Here is a 15,870-nt window from a genome sequence, read left to right as displayed (position 1 = left end):
TTTAAGAAAGCGATAGGAAGTTGTAACCTGAAGCCTCCTTCTTTCTTTGCCCAGGAATGGGCAGAGGCTGCATGCGCGGAGCGAATGCATTTCTTGTAAACTCCCTGGCGTCCAGACTTTCTCTTACTACCAAAGTTGGAGCTCTCCTTTCCGGGGGGTGGGGGGTGGGCGTGACGTCACTCCCTTCCCGGGGATAAAGTGCAGAAGCTGCGATCCTGCCACTGTGGGACAAGAAGGAAAGCTATTGAGACTTCAGTGTTGCCTGCCTCTTTGGGGAGAGGCGCTGTTGGCAGGGCTTTCCCCCACACCATCCCTGTCCATAACGAGGACAGGAGAGGTGCCACTCGTGGGAACCCAAAGGAAAGGACACCATGCCACAGAATGTCATTCTCCCGGGCCCTGCGCCCTGGGGATTCAGGCTTTCAGGAGGGATAGATTTTAACCAACCTTTAATCATCACCAGGGTAGGTGTTTCCCTTTCTTACCTCTCTCTATCAGGGAAGCGGTTTCTGCTTCCCGTCTGGGTCTTTTGGCTTCCAAAGAGCTGCACAAGCCTGTCCAGTGAGCACTGAAAGCAATCTAACCTGGGCAGGGTGGGAGGGGACTATTGTTCCTGTACATCTGCGTGCAGAGGTAGTGGAAGACAGTGGAGATCAGGCAGGCTGGGCTGTGGAAGGTGATGGGGAAGGGAAGGAGATCCCAAGCTTGCCAAGTCATTTACCCTGTCAGAAGGAAAGGGTCTCATCTTCAAACTTGGCTGGGGTTTGCTGAAAGGGAAGGAAAGTTCACTGGTTTGAAGTCAGGACCCTGGGGAGGGACAGTAGTGAAGGGGAGGATTTCCCAGAATTCAGGAAAGTTGAAGATGGCAAATCCAAAGAGCTGTGACCCCCTACTCCCACTGCCCAGCCTAGATTTCCCTTTCCTTTGAATTGCATGACTGGGTGATCTCTGGCGGGGAGGGAGAAGGAGAGAAAAGAACACAGATTTGGCAGCTGTTTCTTTGGATTAGGCGTTTGTCTTCTCCTGATATAAATTTCATCTAGGAGGAACAGAGGCAATGCACAACCTCGGTAGGCTGATCTGAGTTTAGAGACTTTTCAGGGAAAATACTGCTAAGGTAAATTCATGTCTTTCCAGGCACCTGGAATAAGCATTTTCTAAGGCTATAACTGTAAGTTGAACTACCAAGAAAACGTGTCAAAGAAGTGCCTTGGGATGATAAATGACAGTCAGGAATACGGCTGCCTGATGAACATAATACTTTTTAAATTTTGCTGTGAAGGTCCATCTTTTTCTTGTTTAAAAATACTTCGCATATGGCAAAAGCAAATGATCTTAGAAGTGGCCAGAGCACTGGACTCAGAGCTAGGAGGAGCAGGGATTAAATCTCTCCTCAGATATTCAAAGGAGGGGTCCAACCTGTGATTTCTTTAGCAAAAGTGAATTCTAAAGCTGGATGACCCTCAACAGGTCACTCAACTTAAGTATCAGTTTCCCTATCTGTAAAATGAAGGAGTTGGAGTCCGTGGCTTCTACTGTCCCTTAACAAATCTGCAACTATGATGCTATGACTCCTAGCCATGAAAAATCATCTAGTATTTATGAATTCTAAAGTACATTCTAATCTAATTGGCTTTTTAGAAGAACATGATGCTTCACCTTATCAGAAAATTATTTGTATATTTTAGTTAGAAATTCTTAAAGAAACCTCCTGGAACCCTTTCAAACTAGAGTATCACGCCTTAATTTTTTTTCTTAGTCTTTATGTTACAAACATACTTAAAAACTTAGGGATAGTTTAATTTGAAAATACATTGCACAATGCCTTTGTTCAAAGAAAACACTTCAGTATTCTATTTCTGTTCTATTCATGCACGTTCCTGAGAGAGAAAGAGAAATGCCTTGCTAGGATATCTTAAAGAAATGATGTTGTATACAGAAGGACTGTGTCGAACTTTGTTTCACACGTTTCAAAAAATATGTAAACATGTTCATGCAAGTTTGTGGCATTAAGCAAGCAAACCTGATCGGAATCAAGAAATATTCTTGGACAAATTAAACACTTTGGGTCAAGCAATGCCTTTTATGGATTTACAAAGGGAAAAAGTTTCCATTATCTCTTCTCGAAACTATTTTAGTAGTTTGTAGATCACGGTTCTCCTTTATTTATATTAATGAAATAGACTTCTAACCCTAACAAAGGATGAATTGTGTTTATGTTAACTCCTGAAGAAATAAAGGATTGGGTCATATTGCTCTTAACATGAAACTGAAAAGTTTCTGCTGTGGTGGAAGGTGCCAATTCCTATTATTCATATGGCTGAAAGGTTACCATGTTGTTTTTATATTTTTTTATTCCAAGGAAACATTTCCATTTGGTTGGATTCAAAAGGCTAATGGAAATATATTGCTTTCTAGTAACAACAATCATTAGAAGCTATTCCTCTCTTTTCTGAACTCTTACAGAAGTTCATCATATACTGCCATGTATTTTGTAGTACTGGTAAATTATTTCATGTGTATAGCTTGTCTTTCTAGATAGAATATAGATTTCTGAAGGGCAGGGTCCACGTTGACCATTTGCTTTGTACCTTTCCCCTCTCTCCCTCCTCTAAGACCAGGTCTTTCTTTGTATAGAGTAAACAGTCAGGGAATTGTCAGTAATTTTTATGACTTATGTCAACAGTTATTTCTGGGGCTATTCCCATTGAAAGTATGAGAAAGTTGAAAAAAGACCATAACTCCATTAAACTAGCATCAAAAAAAAATTGTTATCCATGTATTTCCAAATCTTTGGCGTTATACAGACAAAATATGTTGTGGGGGCGGGGGGGGGTTCCTTTTCATGTTTCTACATCATGAATCACAAGGGAGAGGGTAGCTTAAAGAGACACATTAAGGTGAAAAAATATATTAACTTTTGGAGAGGGGGAAGCCAAATGGTAATTTCATCAAGACAGAGAATTCTAATACAGAAATCTTCTCCACCGTGCAAATCAGCAACCTCACTGTAAATTATAACTTATATTATATCATATTATATTATAAATATTACATCCAAATAAAACATGTATAAATAAAATATAAAGTATAAGGGACCAAAATAATAAATGATTTATCCATGGTCATAGCAAGTAGTATATTTCAGAGGTAGGATTTGAACCCAAGTCTTCTTAACTCCAGGATGGACTTTCTATTCATTATGCCATACTGCCTCTCAAACATTGTTTACATTGTCAAAAAATATTATCCTTTAAATGAGAATTGTTCAGTGACAAGGGTCCTGTTCATTTGTAAGACCACATTAAAGGTCTGCTTTTCTGGCACTCAAGAAAGCTGGGCTTTACTATCAATTCACAGATTCGGTTCAATAACAGTTCAAGGGTGGTTGTATCTGGGCGATACCAAATGATAGAAGAATTTTCTTTACCATTTTTCAAGTGCTCATTTGCTATGATGCCCAGCATCATATTTTGTGGACTTCCTTTGACAGTCTGGAGAAGCCTATGGACCTCTTCTCAGAATCAAGCTTTTAAATAATTGAAAGAGATGGAAAATGTCAAGTTAGAAGAAGCTAGGGAAAATAAACAATGAATGGTTTTTCCTATACAAGTCCACAGACCTTCTGAAATTTATCCATGGACTCCTTGGGTGTCCCTGGACCCTAAGTTCAAAACCCTTGATCTAAGACATCTAGGAGTGGAACCTTTCAAAGACAAAGGGCAGATAAAAGAACCAATACATCGCTGATATACCAAAGGCCCAACTCCCTACCAAAATATTTTTACTGCTGCTGTTGCTATTTCTTTGAGTTGTATTGGCTCAGCTATTATTTTGGCTGAAAAATTGTACAGTCAGTAGATTCACTAAAAGGAAAAGCTAAACGTTTGGGATGCTATAGTGATCACACACTCACCAACTCCATAATGGACTTAAAACTTTGAAAAATATTTTGGGACTGCCACTTAGAGGCAGCCACAATTAAATTATCCTTATGAATATTTACTCTAAGCTTTCAATTATTAGAAATACCTTGACATAAAAACTAAAAAAATTTTCCAAGTTTATCTTGATATACTGAATTTACTTTATACTCTTCCCTTTTTTCCTTTCTAAGACGGAGGGAGAGGACTTATGTGAGCAAGCATATGGGTCATGATCTGTTGTGATGTAGTGGAAAGAGGATTTGAAGTAGATTACCTGTAGGCCACATGTTTGACATTTCTGGTGTAGATGACTTCCAAAGTGCCTTCCAGCTTTAAATATGTGTATGATCTTATACTGACTTTAAGGTCACTCTGCATGATTTTAATCTTGGTATTCTTTCCCACCTTCCATTTACAAGAACCAAGTGAATCAGCAGTGAAATTATTATTACATATTACAGCTTTTCCAAAAAGTATTTCCTACATCATGTTCCAGAAAAATATCACTTAGACCAAGGCTTTCAAGACTTCCCGACTATAATTTTTGAGGGGAAAGCAAGGAAAACACAGTGGTTTGCAAATAACCAAAAGGTTCATTTTAATATAAGATTTCCTTTCTCAAATTAGATTTGGGACTTAAACATCTTTGCTTCCAGAGGAAAAAATGATCAGAGAGATGCTTCAGCCCCAGTGTACTAGTGACATTTCCCCAACAGAGCTGGAGGTATATTTCAAGAAACAGGCAGCTCGATACTTCTAGTGTAAGGGACAAAGGGGGAAGATAGATGAGGGAGTAATAAAGAAGAAAATGCCTAAAAATTATCTATTGAGATAGAGAAATGAATGATGACTCTCCCCTCCTTCCCCACACTGACAGTAGCTGACTCTTCTTTTAATTTAATCTTTTACCAGCATGGATGGATGGATGGCAGGAATTCTACTTAGAGGGATCTGTGTTTGTAACATGGTTGCTATTTCAAAGTAAAAGGGGGGGAACTCCATGGGTTTATGGGGAAATGTTTTTCTAAGATTTTCTGCTCAAACTAAGGGAAGAGAATAGGAAATGGAAAACAGACAAATAAATGAATAAAGAAAACAAGGAAAATAACTATTAAGTATCAATTATGCATATTTTATACTTATGAGGCTTTATTTTAGGCTTCACAAAAAAATTAAATAACTCATTACCTAAATAATCATTAAGGGCATGAGATAGTCACAGAAGAGATTAAAATTCTATCTGCATGATCCAAAAGAAACCAAAATGTATTTGCCTTTCACAAAGGTCACCGTACTACTCTCAACTCTACATCAAACCATTACTTTTTCTCACCTAGATTATTGAATAATTGACTCACAGTTTTCTCAAGTCCCCACCCCACCTCAAATACAAATTTCACACAATTTCCTATAAAATTAATCTGACTCTCTAATCATGTCACTCAAGAAACTTCAGTTAATCCTCATCACCTAAAATAAAGTAAAAAATATGCATAATATACAAAATTTATTATTTAAAATACAGAATACATATATGTATTTATGGATATGATATTTATCAGTAATATTAAATATTTATTATTTAGTATCAATTTCTGGGCCTTCTAAATAGAATCTTAAATAAGATTCTTTACCATCTGACTCCAGCCTCTGAATCCAGTCTAATCTCATGCTAGGCACCTTCATAAGATTATAGGATTTTAGATTTGGAAGGAGCCTTATAAGGAATGGTGAACTGACTTGCCAAGGTCCCGCAGGTAACAATTATGGGAATCAGGATTCAAATCTTGGTCTTCTGATTCCAAAATCTAGTAAATGTCCCACTTCGTAAATTCTGTCTTCCACTTATCCTTTACTTTCACTCTGCCCGTTCTTTGTCCAAGTTTTTCTCATGCCTGAAAAGGACTCTACTCCGTTACTTTCCCACTATTAGATACCTTCCCTTTCTTCAAAAGCCAGGGCTAGAACCCCTGTTCCACCAAACTCTTCTTTAGGTTCCTCAGCCAAAAGGGACCTCTTCTCAAATTCCTCAAAGTATGTGCGTTTAGCGTACATTCTCATTTCATAATTGTTGTGATATAATAATTTCACAATTATTGATACATGTGTATTCCTTTTGAACCATTGGAGTGAAGACTACTTGAGAGCATTTTTAGTATTGTAAATATTTTGTGTCCTATGTGCCTTGCACATTGTACATGCTTGGTAAATGTCAAATATTTAATCTCATGATATTCATCGTTAGGTTATTTGGAGCCAATGTCGCTCATTAAAACAAAAAAGAAGAAGAAAAACCTTCCTTAGCACAAGGAAGAGGCTTTGTTAAGGAAAGAATAATAGTAAAAATTGACATTCACATAATGTTTTACATGCATTATCTCTCAAGTCTCTTTGGCAACCCTAGGAGATAGATAGGGATGACAAATAACTATCACTTTTCCCATTTTAACTGGAAACTGAAGGAACGGAGGCTCAGAGAGTTTAATTGACCTCCCCATGGTTACTTACACAATGTGTCAGATGCAAGATTCAAATCCAGGTCTCTCTTGACTCCAATCTAAAACTTTTTTTACATACTACCACATTTCTGTTGTCGTTCAGTCATGTCCAACTTTGTGACCCCATGGACCATTTCTTTCCATGGGATTTTTTGGCAAAGATTCTAGAGTGCTTTTCCATTTCCTCCTCCAATAGATAAGGCAAACAGAGGTTAAGTGACTTGCTCAGGGTCACACAGCTAATAAATGCCTGAGGCTGGATTTGAACCCAGGTCTTCTTGACTCTTGTTCCAGGGCTCTATCCACTGAGCCACCTAGCTACCTACCACTTTCATGGTAACGATATCATATCAGTAGTTTAAATACTGAATCAAAATACTGAAATTCTCAAATGGATCTACAATGTCAATGTGGGCATTCCCTCGAGTGATGTAGAACATAATTCATCCTTACCAATTTATCCTAAGCAACTCTGGTTCATATCCTTCCATAAGTTACAGCCAATGTATTGGAGTCCTTTCGTACATCCTCTTGACATGGTAAGGATTCCAATGGAACACAAAGGCTGTTCACTGATTATCCCTCTCTCATTCCATGTCCATTACCTTTCTGCTTTATTTGCTTCCTTGGAGATATCCTTTTCTTACTTTATAATTCTGTTTATTATATGTCCTTCATTTATGATACCCAACAAATGCCCTGCCTTTGCTCTCAGGGCAATACTTTATCAATTTTGGAAGGGAGGGAGGAAAAGAAAGAAGGCAGTCACCTAATGATATCTTCTTAAGGAAGCCAAGCTGAGCTTTAGCAAATACTTACCATGTGTTCACAAGTTATATTTAATAAAATGTTCTTTCTATGAGAAATAATGCATGTATTTCCTAGAAAACTGTGTCTGAGATAATTTGTAAAGAGGGAGGTAAAATATAGCCTTTGCTAAGAGGCTATTGAGAAAAGTAATTTTGTATAAATTCTAGGTTTGTTCTAGGAAGCAACTGTCAGGTAAAAAACTCTTCTTGCCATGTTTGTGAAAAAGTGGGACAGATATAAACTAGGTCAGGGTAACCTAAGTGGATCAGAATTGGTTGAATAGCCTAAAGATATGTTATTAGTGGATTGATGATGTGATTTGGCAGTTTAAGCTTCATAGGACTGGCCCAGAGAGCTGTCTGTACCCCTAGGCTGTACATTATTTTTATCAATGGCTTAGATGAAATGTCATGCTTATGAAATCTGCAGATTACACAAAATAGATTAGCTAATAATTGGCTGTTAAAATCCCCAAAGGCTCAAAAAACAAACTAAATCGAGGCATATGAAATTTAATACTATAAAGCCTACATTATTAAAAATCAACCGCATGATTACAGATTGAGGAATTTAAAATGTGATTTTTAAAAAGAGATTTCAGCAATTACTTCTGAATCTGAACATTTCAGATTTCTCTACTCTAATCTATTTCTTTATCTGTATAAGGTAGATTAGGGTCCAATCATTCTTTTTTTTTTAAATAATCCTTACCTTCTGTCTTAGAATTAATACTAAATATCAGTTCCAAGGCAGAAGAATGGTAAGGGTGAGGCAATTGAGGTTAAGTGACTTGTCCAGGGTCACACAGCTAGGAAGTGTCTGAGACCAAATTTGATCCTAGGACCTCATTTCTCCAGGCCTGTCTCTCTATCCACTGAGCCACCTAGTTGCCCTCAGCATGAGATCTTCTTAAGGAGCCTTCTTTACCCCGTGTTCACAAGGTATATTTAATAATATATTTAATCAGTATCAGATCTTCTAGCATTTTCCCTGTCCCCAGACCAGTGACATCTCTCCTGCTTGTTCCTCAAAGACAAAGGAATCATCTCCACAATTTATTTCAGAACATAGGATTTGGTTCATTCAAACTTAGTGCCTTGAACTTTTGGACGACAGATAAGAGTGTTCTTATCATCGTCTCATTTATCCTAGGTTACAATTCCTTCATGTCTGTTTACATTTTATCTTTGCCAATCTGACAATGTTTTCCTTGGAAGAGAAAAAAAAAATAGGGACAAAATGCCAAGCCTGGGAATAAGAAAGCCTCATCTCCCTAAATTCAAATTTGGCCTCAGATCCTTACTCTGTGACCCTGAATAAGTCACTTAACCCTATTTGACTCAGTTTCCTCGTCTGTCAAATGATCTGGAAAAGGAAATGACAAACTACTCCAGTATCCTTGCCAAGAAAACCCCAAAGAGTTGGACATGATTGAATATGACTGAATAACAACAAATTCTTCCTTCTTTCCATTATCATCTTTCCATCCATGCCAAGTACAGATCCAATCTTTCCTTGGTTTGATCCTAGCTCTAGTCAAAGCACCGGGGGAGTCAAAACTCTTAGGGAAAGGACTTCTGTGATAGGTCACATTGTAACAGAGAATCAATTTTAATTCATTTCTTACACCATAGCCAATATATATTTTCTGGTGCATCATGCCACCTTGTCTTTACCCACCTGTACAAAACCCTGTTTCAAGCCCTCATCACCTCTCACCTGAACTATAGTCTCCTAACAGGTTTCCCTTTCCAATCCATTTTTCAGAAAGTTGCAGCCTTTTCGTTGCCTTTAGTAAGGCAAGTGCTTATAAAAAGTCTCGGCTCATATACAGATTTACTTAGCCTTCTTGACATTATGGCTGGGCCACTCATTTGCATTCATCTTCAGTTAAATGCCTTCCCTCCCGTCTAAAATATATATATATATATATTTTTTTTTAAATCTGAATTGGTGAATGTGCTGCCTCACTGTCCCACCAAACTGGACTCTGTAGACACCTACCTCCTTTACTGCCTCATTAGGATCAATTGTGACTATGTCACCAAAATTCCATTCTTGAAAGTTTCCAGTCCTTCTTTATCAGACTTCACTGTTAGAGTCCCCCCGGGGCCATCTCACTGAACTCTTTGAATTATGTTTTCTCCAAATCTAGAGTACATGTCAGACTACATCTGGCTTTTCACTCTTTATCTGTCAAGAATTCTAAGATAACATGGTTGCAGTCCTTCAAGTTTCCCATCCTCTCTACTCTTCCTTATTGGCCAGACCCAAGTCCAGAACAACATTCTTCTTTGTCATTTCTTCTCTACCTTCTGAAAGATAAAATTATCCAAAAGGCAAGTCAAGAATGTCTTAGCCATTCTGCATTTCGCACAGAGCAAAAGAAAAAATCTCTCTCCAGCTAATGTCATCATCATTATTTTGAATTATATTTATATCTGTGTGTATTATTTCCCCCTACTAAATTGCAGCAGGGCATAACAGAGGGGATGTGCAATAATGGCTAGAAAAGAAGATGTTTTCAAAGTCCTGCCTCTGACCTACAGTGTGACCCTAAACCCTTAACCTCTCAGTGATCTATCTAGACACCTCTCTGACTATGAGTGACAGAGAAGATGTCAATTGTTACAGTGTAAGGAGTTTCCTCACCTAGGAGTTCCCAATCCCAATGAAATTAGAGTTCAGTCCTTATCCTTCTAAACTGAAATACTGTAAAGATGATGAAAATGTCTACTATATCTTTACATCTGATATTACATCAGCCTTGCACAAGTAGGCATTTGATTACATTTTTAATTGAATTGACTTCCCTACTTTTTCCCTTTAATATGATTTGATAAAGAAAAAAGAGGAGGAAAGAGGAAAGAAGGGAGGGAAGGAGGGCAGAAGGAAATAGATTAAATGCTTATTTTTTTTGTCAAGTACTGGGGATACAACTTTTTTTTAATGAAACAATCCTTGCTCTCAAGGATCTTATGTTCTAGTTGGGGAAAATAAGGAGTGTTAAAAGAGTTCAGCAGCAGGGCCCACAGAAAGACCTAGAAATACTAAGGAAGTATTACTATATAAGATAAGTGTAATTATGGTTCGGGTTTCAGAAGTGGTAAATGGAAGTCTTGTGGTTGAGAGACGAGGTACCCAAAAATACTCCATGGAAAGACCAGCACCCTAGAAATTTGGTCATGATCTTCAAGACTCAGGAACCTCACAAGGACATTACAGAAATTTTGTAGAATGCAGAGCAAAAATGAAACAGATTTTTATCCTCTAAATGTATCTTCTTTAACTCATTTTAACAAAGGGCCAGAAAACCTGTCAAAATATCTTAATTTTTCCCGTGATTATAGACCAGATTCAGAACAAAATATGCTAGCTTTTATAAATTATTTGCTACGTTTAGGCTAATCCGAAGCAAGTTCAGATATCTGCTGAATTTAAAGTGGAGAGGGAAGAATCTCTTCTTTTACGTTGCCAAATGAGTACTGGCATTCTTGGCTCTTAACAAATATCCAGGTAGTCATGAAATCCATTTCTTTGGTACAAACATGTACATAGGGAAGAAAAGCTTAGATGTTTGATTATTTTGCTACTTACTCACCTGTTCTTATGCCTACTGAGAATCTAGATAGAAGGTAGAATACAGTGATAAGAATAGGAAGATGAACTGGTTTGAAGGAAGACAATGAGCTGAGGGTGACAAGTAGTAAGCCATGGGGAAAGGAAGCTGCTATTCAGTGCCTCAACTCAGGGATATTGGGACTAGCAATAAAACGTTATTTAGCATTTAGATGTTTCCCATGTATTTTTGCTAATTATTATATTCAGCTATATCACACGCTTCTTGAGAACAGTGACCATATCACATGTTTTTCATTTATATGTGTCACATTATTGTTTGATTCTGTTTTTCATCTGTAAAATGAAGAGCTTGAAATGAAAAATGAAATAGCTTCTGATATCCTTTCCAGCTCTAACCCTTTTATCTTACTGTAATCCTTGTTTCAAAAATGCCTCTCTTACAAAGACTACAAATACTGTCACTGTATCTTTAACGGCCCTACGGAATATTGAAAAAAAATAAAAGCTGTTTGTTCTAGCAATTGGAAAACAGTTAGAAAATGCCTTGCAATGTGATGCTTCACCCTATAGAGTCAGTGTTGGTAAATTTTGATCTATGAGTATTTGTGAGATGATATGTGGGGAAGACAGAAGAGAAAAGAATGAGGATGGACTTCTTTCTTGTGAGAACTTTATTTTATGATGAAATCCTATCAGGAGATATTTATAAAGAAAATTTATGGAGAATCTGTGAGGATCTGGCAAGTATAGTGTATTCTGGACAGACTGTTTCCTCTGATGGCTAAAGAGAGGAGAAAGAGAAAAAAGACTAGCCTAACATTTCCCAAGATGCTGACTTTAAATCCTTAAGTAGAAATATGAAGTAGAGTCTTAAAATACTTTAAAATGCATATGGAATGAGCTGAATTGTATTAGAGGATCAGTCTATAAGCACTCATTAAAATTCCCTAAATGCCAATTATATGCCAAACATTTTGCTTTGTATATTACAATTTGAGGTGATTCACACTGTGAACTTTCTCATTGCCGGCATATTATATAAATAATCAAATCTGTCTTTGCTTTATTATTTAATTGTTAATAGTATTTTAGCAATTCCAATTGAGAAAGGTTTTCTACTGACTTAATTATGTCTAATAAACTGGTGTAGGAGCTTAAGTTAATTAATTATTGAGAAAGAGTTTAATTTTATTAATGAGAAGTTAATTGTACTACTGGATGGCTTTAGAGCCATGATCTACTGATGAGTGTGGTCAGTCTCTGGTTTCCTAAAATTATGCTACATTAGAGTTGCTCTCTGGTAGCCCACTATGACTTTTTTTATTAGAGAAGCTCTAGATCAGTGGTTCCCAAACTTTTTTGGCCTACCGCCCCCTTTCCAGAAAAAATATTACTTAGCCCCCTGGAAATTAATTTTTTTAAATTTTAATAGCAATTAATAGAAAAGATAAATGCACCTATGGCCATCACCTTTCCCCTGGATCGCTGCAACACTCACCAGGGGCAGTGGCGCCCACTTTGGGAATCACTGCTCTAGATAATGAAAATCTACCTCATTTTTAGTCTTCTGCCACCAGCAGTCAGTCATACCCAAGAAAAAAAATCTCATGGGTAGATTGGGTCAACATATGACCTGCCTACTTATTAAGGAGAAGGAATGAATCTCTTCACATGAAGAATATTAGATCTATAAGCATTTTGTCTTAATTACCTATTTTAAGTGCAGAAATAAAAGCTGGTGGAAATCATCAAGCAATCCACGAGCTTTTATTTAGCATATGTTGTGTGCCAGGCACTGTACTAGGGATATTGAGACAAAAATGGTTCAATCCCTTCCCTCAAGAAGCTCACATTCTATTGGGAAAGAGTAATTTGTCAAGGACTGGAAGGCACTAAAAGTTGGGGAGGGGGGCTGTGGAAATCAGGAAAAGATTCACATCAAAGGTAGAGTTTGAGCTAAGTTTGAGCTAACAAGAGATTCAAACAAGGTGTTTTTCATTATCCTAATAGAATTTCTTCAGCTTTTTTTCCTTCATCTGGCTCAACTCTAGCTGTGGCTTAATATAGGCTTATGTGATAATCTCACATCTCCTCCATTACTTTATGCAATTTTTCCTTCATTTTTTTTAAGATTGAAGGAACCACCTTACCAATTTTGCAGATGAGGCTCAAAAAGGTTCAAAAACTTACCCAAAGTAGTACAGCTCATTAGTGAATAATAATTGATATGCACTGCACTGTATGTCTAAGGTCATTCACCACAGAGCTATGTTTACTTCCAATCATTGACACAGTACAATTAAAATAAGGCAAACTGGTGATCATCCTTCCATGAGGCCAAGACAAGAAGAAAGATACTTTTTTCCTTCCTCTACCCTGATTCTCTTTGAAAAGCATTCTCTCTTCCCAACTAACAACTCCTAATCCTGGAGAAATATTCTAGTCAACTTCCTGAGTGGCAAGATAGGATCAAGCCAAATGTTTTTCCCCATCAACCACAAGTGTCTTCAGAGTTATACAAGAATGAGGTTAACAATAAAAGCCACTTAGTGTCCATTTGGGTCCCCTGGAGTTAAGAAACTTAGTTGTTGATTCTAACTTTGCCATTTCCTCTTTGGGCTTTGGCTTTCTTCATCAATCAAAGGATGATCTATATAGCTCCTAAAAGCTCTAACATTCTAAGAGAAATCCTTAAATGTAGGACCTGAACTATCACCATTTGCCATTTTCTCAAATGGTTTTCTCATTTTCCGCAAGTTCTATATCCAAACCCAGTTGAATTTCAATATCAGCTTAGTGTTTATAATTAGTGTTTGTTTTAAAAAGTCAGAAAAGCTAAATATTCAAAAAAGAAAAGATTATGCTTCCCATATTTAGACTACCAGAAATAAAGGCATAGTCTTGGACTTTCAAAAATAGAAAAGGCTTAGTTTCCTCAAATACATCTAAAGAAAATTGAAATTTTAGAATCTGCCCATGTCCCAATAAGATAGCTTAGCTGAGGGGTTCTTAACTTGGGATTCACAGATGAACAAAGGAACCAAGGACAGATTTCCAGAGGTCTGTGAGCTTGGATGGAAAGAAAATAACATTTTTATTTTCACTAATATCTAACTGAAATTTAGTATTTCCTCCAATTATTCAAAAATACCATTCTAAGAAAAGGCCCATTGGCTTCCCCAGACTGCCAAAAAGGAGTCCATGGCAATGTACACACACATGTTTGTATATATAAATGTAAATGTGTATATATTTTTATGAAAATATACATATATATATACATAAAGGGTTTCATGGATGTTTTTAGTCTTCAGAATGTCCTGGATCTAGGAATACAGTGCTATGGTTTTGCATTCTGCTACTAGAACCTTTAGAAATCGATCATGCCCAACTACAAGTATTTATTAAGTGTCTACTATGTTCAAGGCTCTACAAAGAGAGAAATGAAACGCCTCTGCCCTTAAGACTCCATTCTGTTGAGAGATGTAATATGTACATGACAAGTGAGAGGTGGATGAGTGACCTGTCCATCTTCCAGATTCTATATCATTATGGAGGTCTAGATCATTATGAGTCATAAGAGTAAAATAGTAATGGAATGCATCAAATGTAAAAATGAATATGATGGAAAGTGCACCAAATTTAGAGGGAAAGAGGTTGGATTAAAATATTTGGTGTCCTTCTGTGATAATCTCAAGGGACCAATTTTTGCCCTTCTTTGTTCCATTAGCTCTTAGCAGACTGACTGATACATTGTAGGTATCTAATAAGTGTTAGATGACTGACTAATAACCTCCTAAGGTCTCAGTTTCCTCATATGTAAAAAAATTTGACTAGGTAATGGTTTCAAATTTAGAAATCAAGATAGAATTATTCAATAATAATGAAAATTTAGAATCATAAGTAATTTGGATGGTTTCTTTATTACAATCTGACTCAAAGTTTCAGGATCTTCCACTTACTTCACATGTATTTTTTATGTACCAATCATTATCTAATAGTATTTCTCATGCTCACAAACACCACCACCACCACCCTGCCAATGCTTAGTACAGTGGGAAGAACATAGTAAGTATTTAATAAATGTCTATAGCTTGATGAGTTAATTGATTGTAAGACAATTTAGTTGCACAAATGAAGATGAACTAGTTTCTAGTCAGTCTTTCAGATTTTCAAGGACTCATTTCCAGCCCAAGACTGGAATTAAACACAAACCATACATATTATCCAAACACCTACGTACAACCAAGTCAGATTGACATCAGTAGCTAGAGGATATTGCTATATGGAAACAAGCATCTATTGTGTCTAAGCTATGAATTGGACACAGCTTTTCAGAGAGAAAATGTCAATGAAGTAATCATGTGAATGTGGTGACTTGGCCGACTGACTGCTCGAGTTAAATAACCAATGGTATCTATTACTTCCTATTCTAAAACATTCTATACCTTGAATTCCTTGTTACTATTGCCATTCTCCTCAAATATGATCCTTTCACTTTATGCAAAAAGTAAGCTCTAAAAATAAAGCATCATAATGGTGACTAAAGAGTTACAAAATATGAAAACTTCTTTGTGACTGACCTTGTGCAAATGAATGTGTCTTTTGTATAATAAAAATCAAATCAGCCAATAGATAAAAAAAGTGAATGAATGAAACTGGGCTAAATGCTGAGAAAACATACAGAAAGATGATCATTTCACTAAAGAAGCTTACTTTTTTATTTAGGGGAGTGGGTCTCATCTCTCTCATCTCCCACTCTTTATATTGGTGATTTCCCAAACTTGGAGTGCTCTGTCCCCTTACCCTACCTTTCATTATTCCTAGCTTCCTTCCAGACTCAGATCAAGTAGTACTTTCTGCTGGACGTCTTTTCCTAGTCCTCTCAAATTGCTAGTATCTAACCCTTCTCAGATTATCTTCCATCTATTTTCTGTTATCTCTCTTTCTCTCCCTCCCTCTCTCTCTCCCTCTTCTCCCTCTCTTTCCCTCCCTTCCCCCCTCTTTTTCCCTCTCTTCCCCCCTCTCTCCCTCCCACTATCTCTCCCTCTTCT

The 15,870-nt window shown here is 37.0% G+C and overlaps 1 protein-coding gene across 1 annotated transcript in view; it reads left to right on the top strand.

Annotated features, from left to right (window-relative positions):
• The first annotated feature begins 244 nt into the window (after nucleotides 1-244).
• PDLIM3 (PDZ and LIM domain 3) overlaps nucleotides 245-15,870 on the top strand; it is a 56,381-nt gene continuing 40,755 nt past the window's right edge. The window contains exon 1 of the mRNA XM_044680744.1: nucleotides 245-464. Within this exon, the coding sequence (XP_044536679.1) occupies nucleotides 372-464 (93 nt within the window). The 5' untranslated portion in view covers nucleotides 245-371. The remainder of the gene's footprint in view (nucleotides 465-15,870) is intronic.

Source organism: Gracilinanus agilis, chromosome 6 (genome assembly GCF_016433145.1).
Source record: "Gracilinanus agilis isolate LMUSP501 chromosome 6, AgileGrace, whole genome shotgun sequence".
Lineage (NCBI taxonomy): Eukaryota > Metazoa > Chordata > Mammalia > Didelphimorphia > Didelphidae > Gracilinanus > Gracilinanus agilis.
This window is presented reverse-complemented; position numbering and strand designations above follow the sequence as displayed.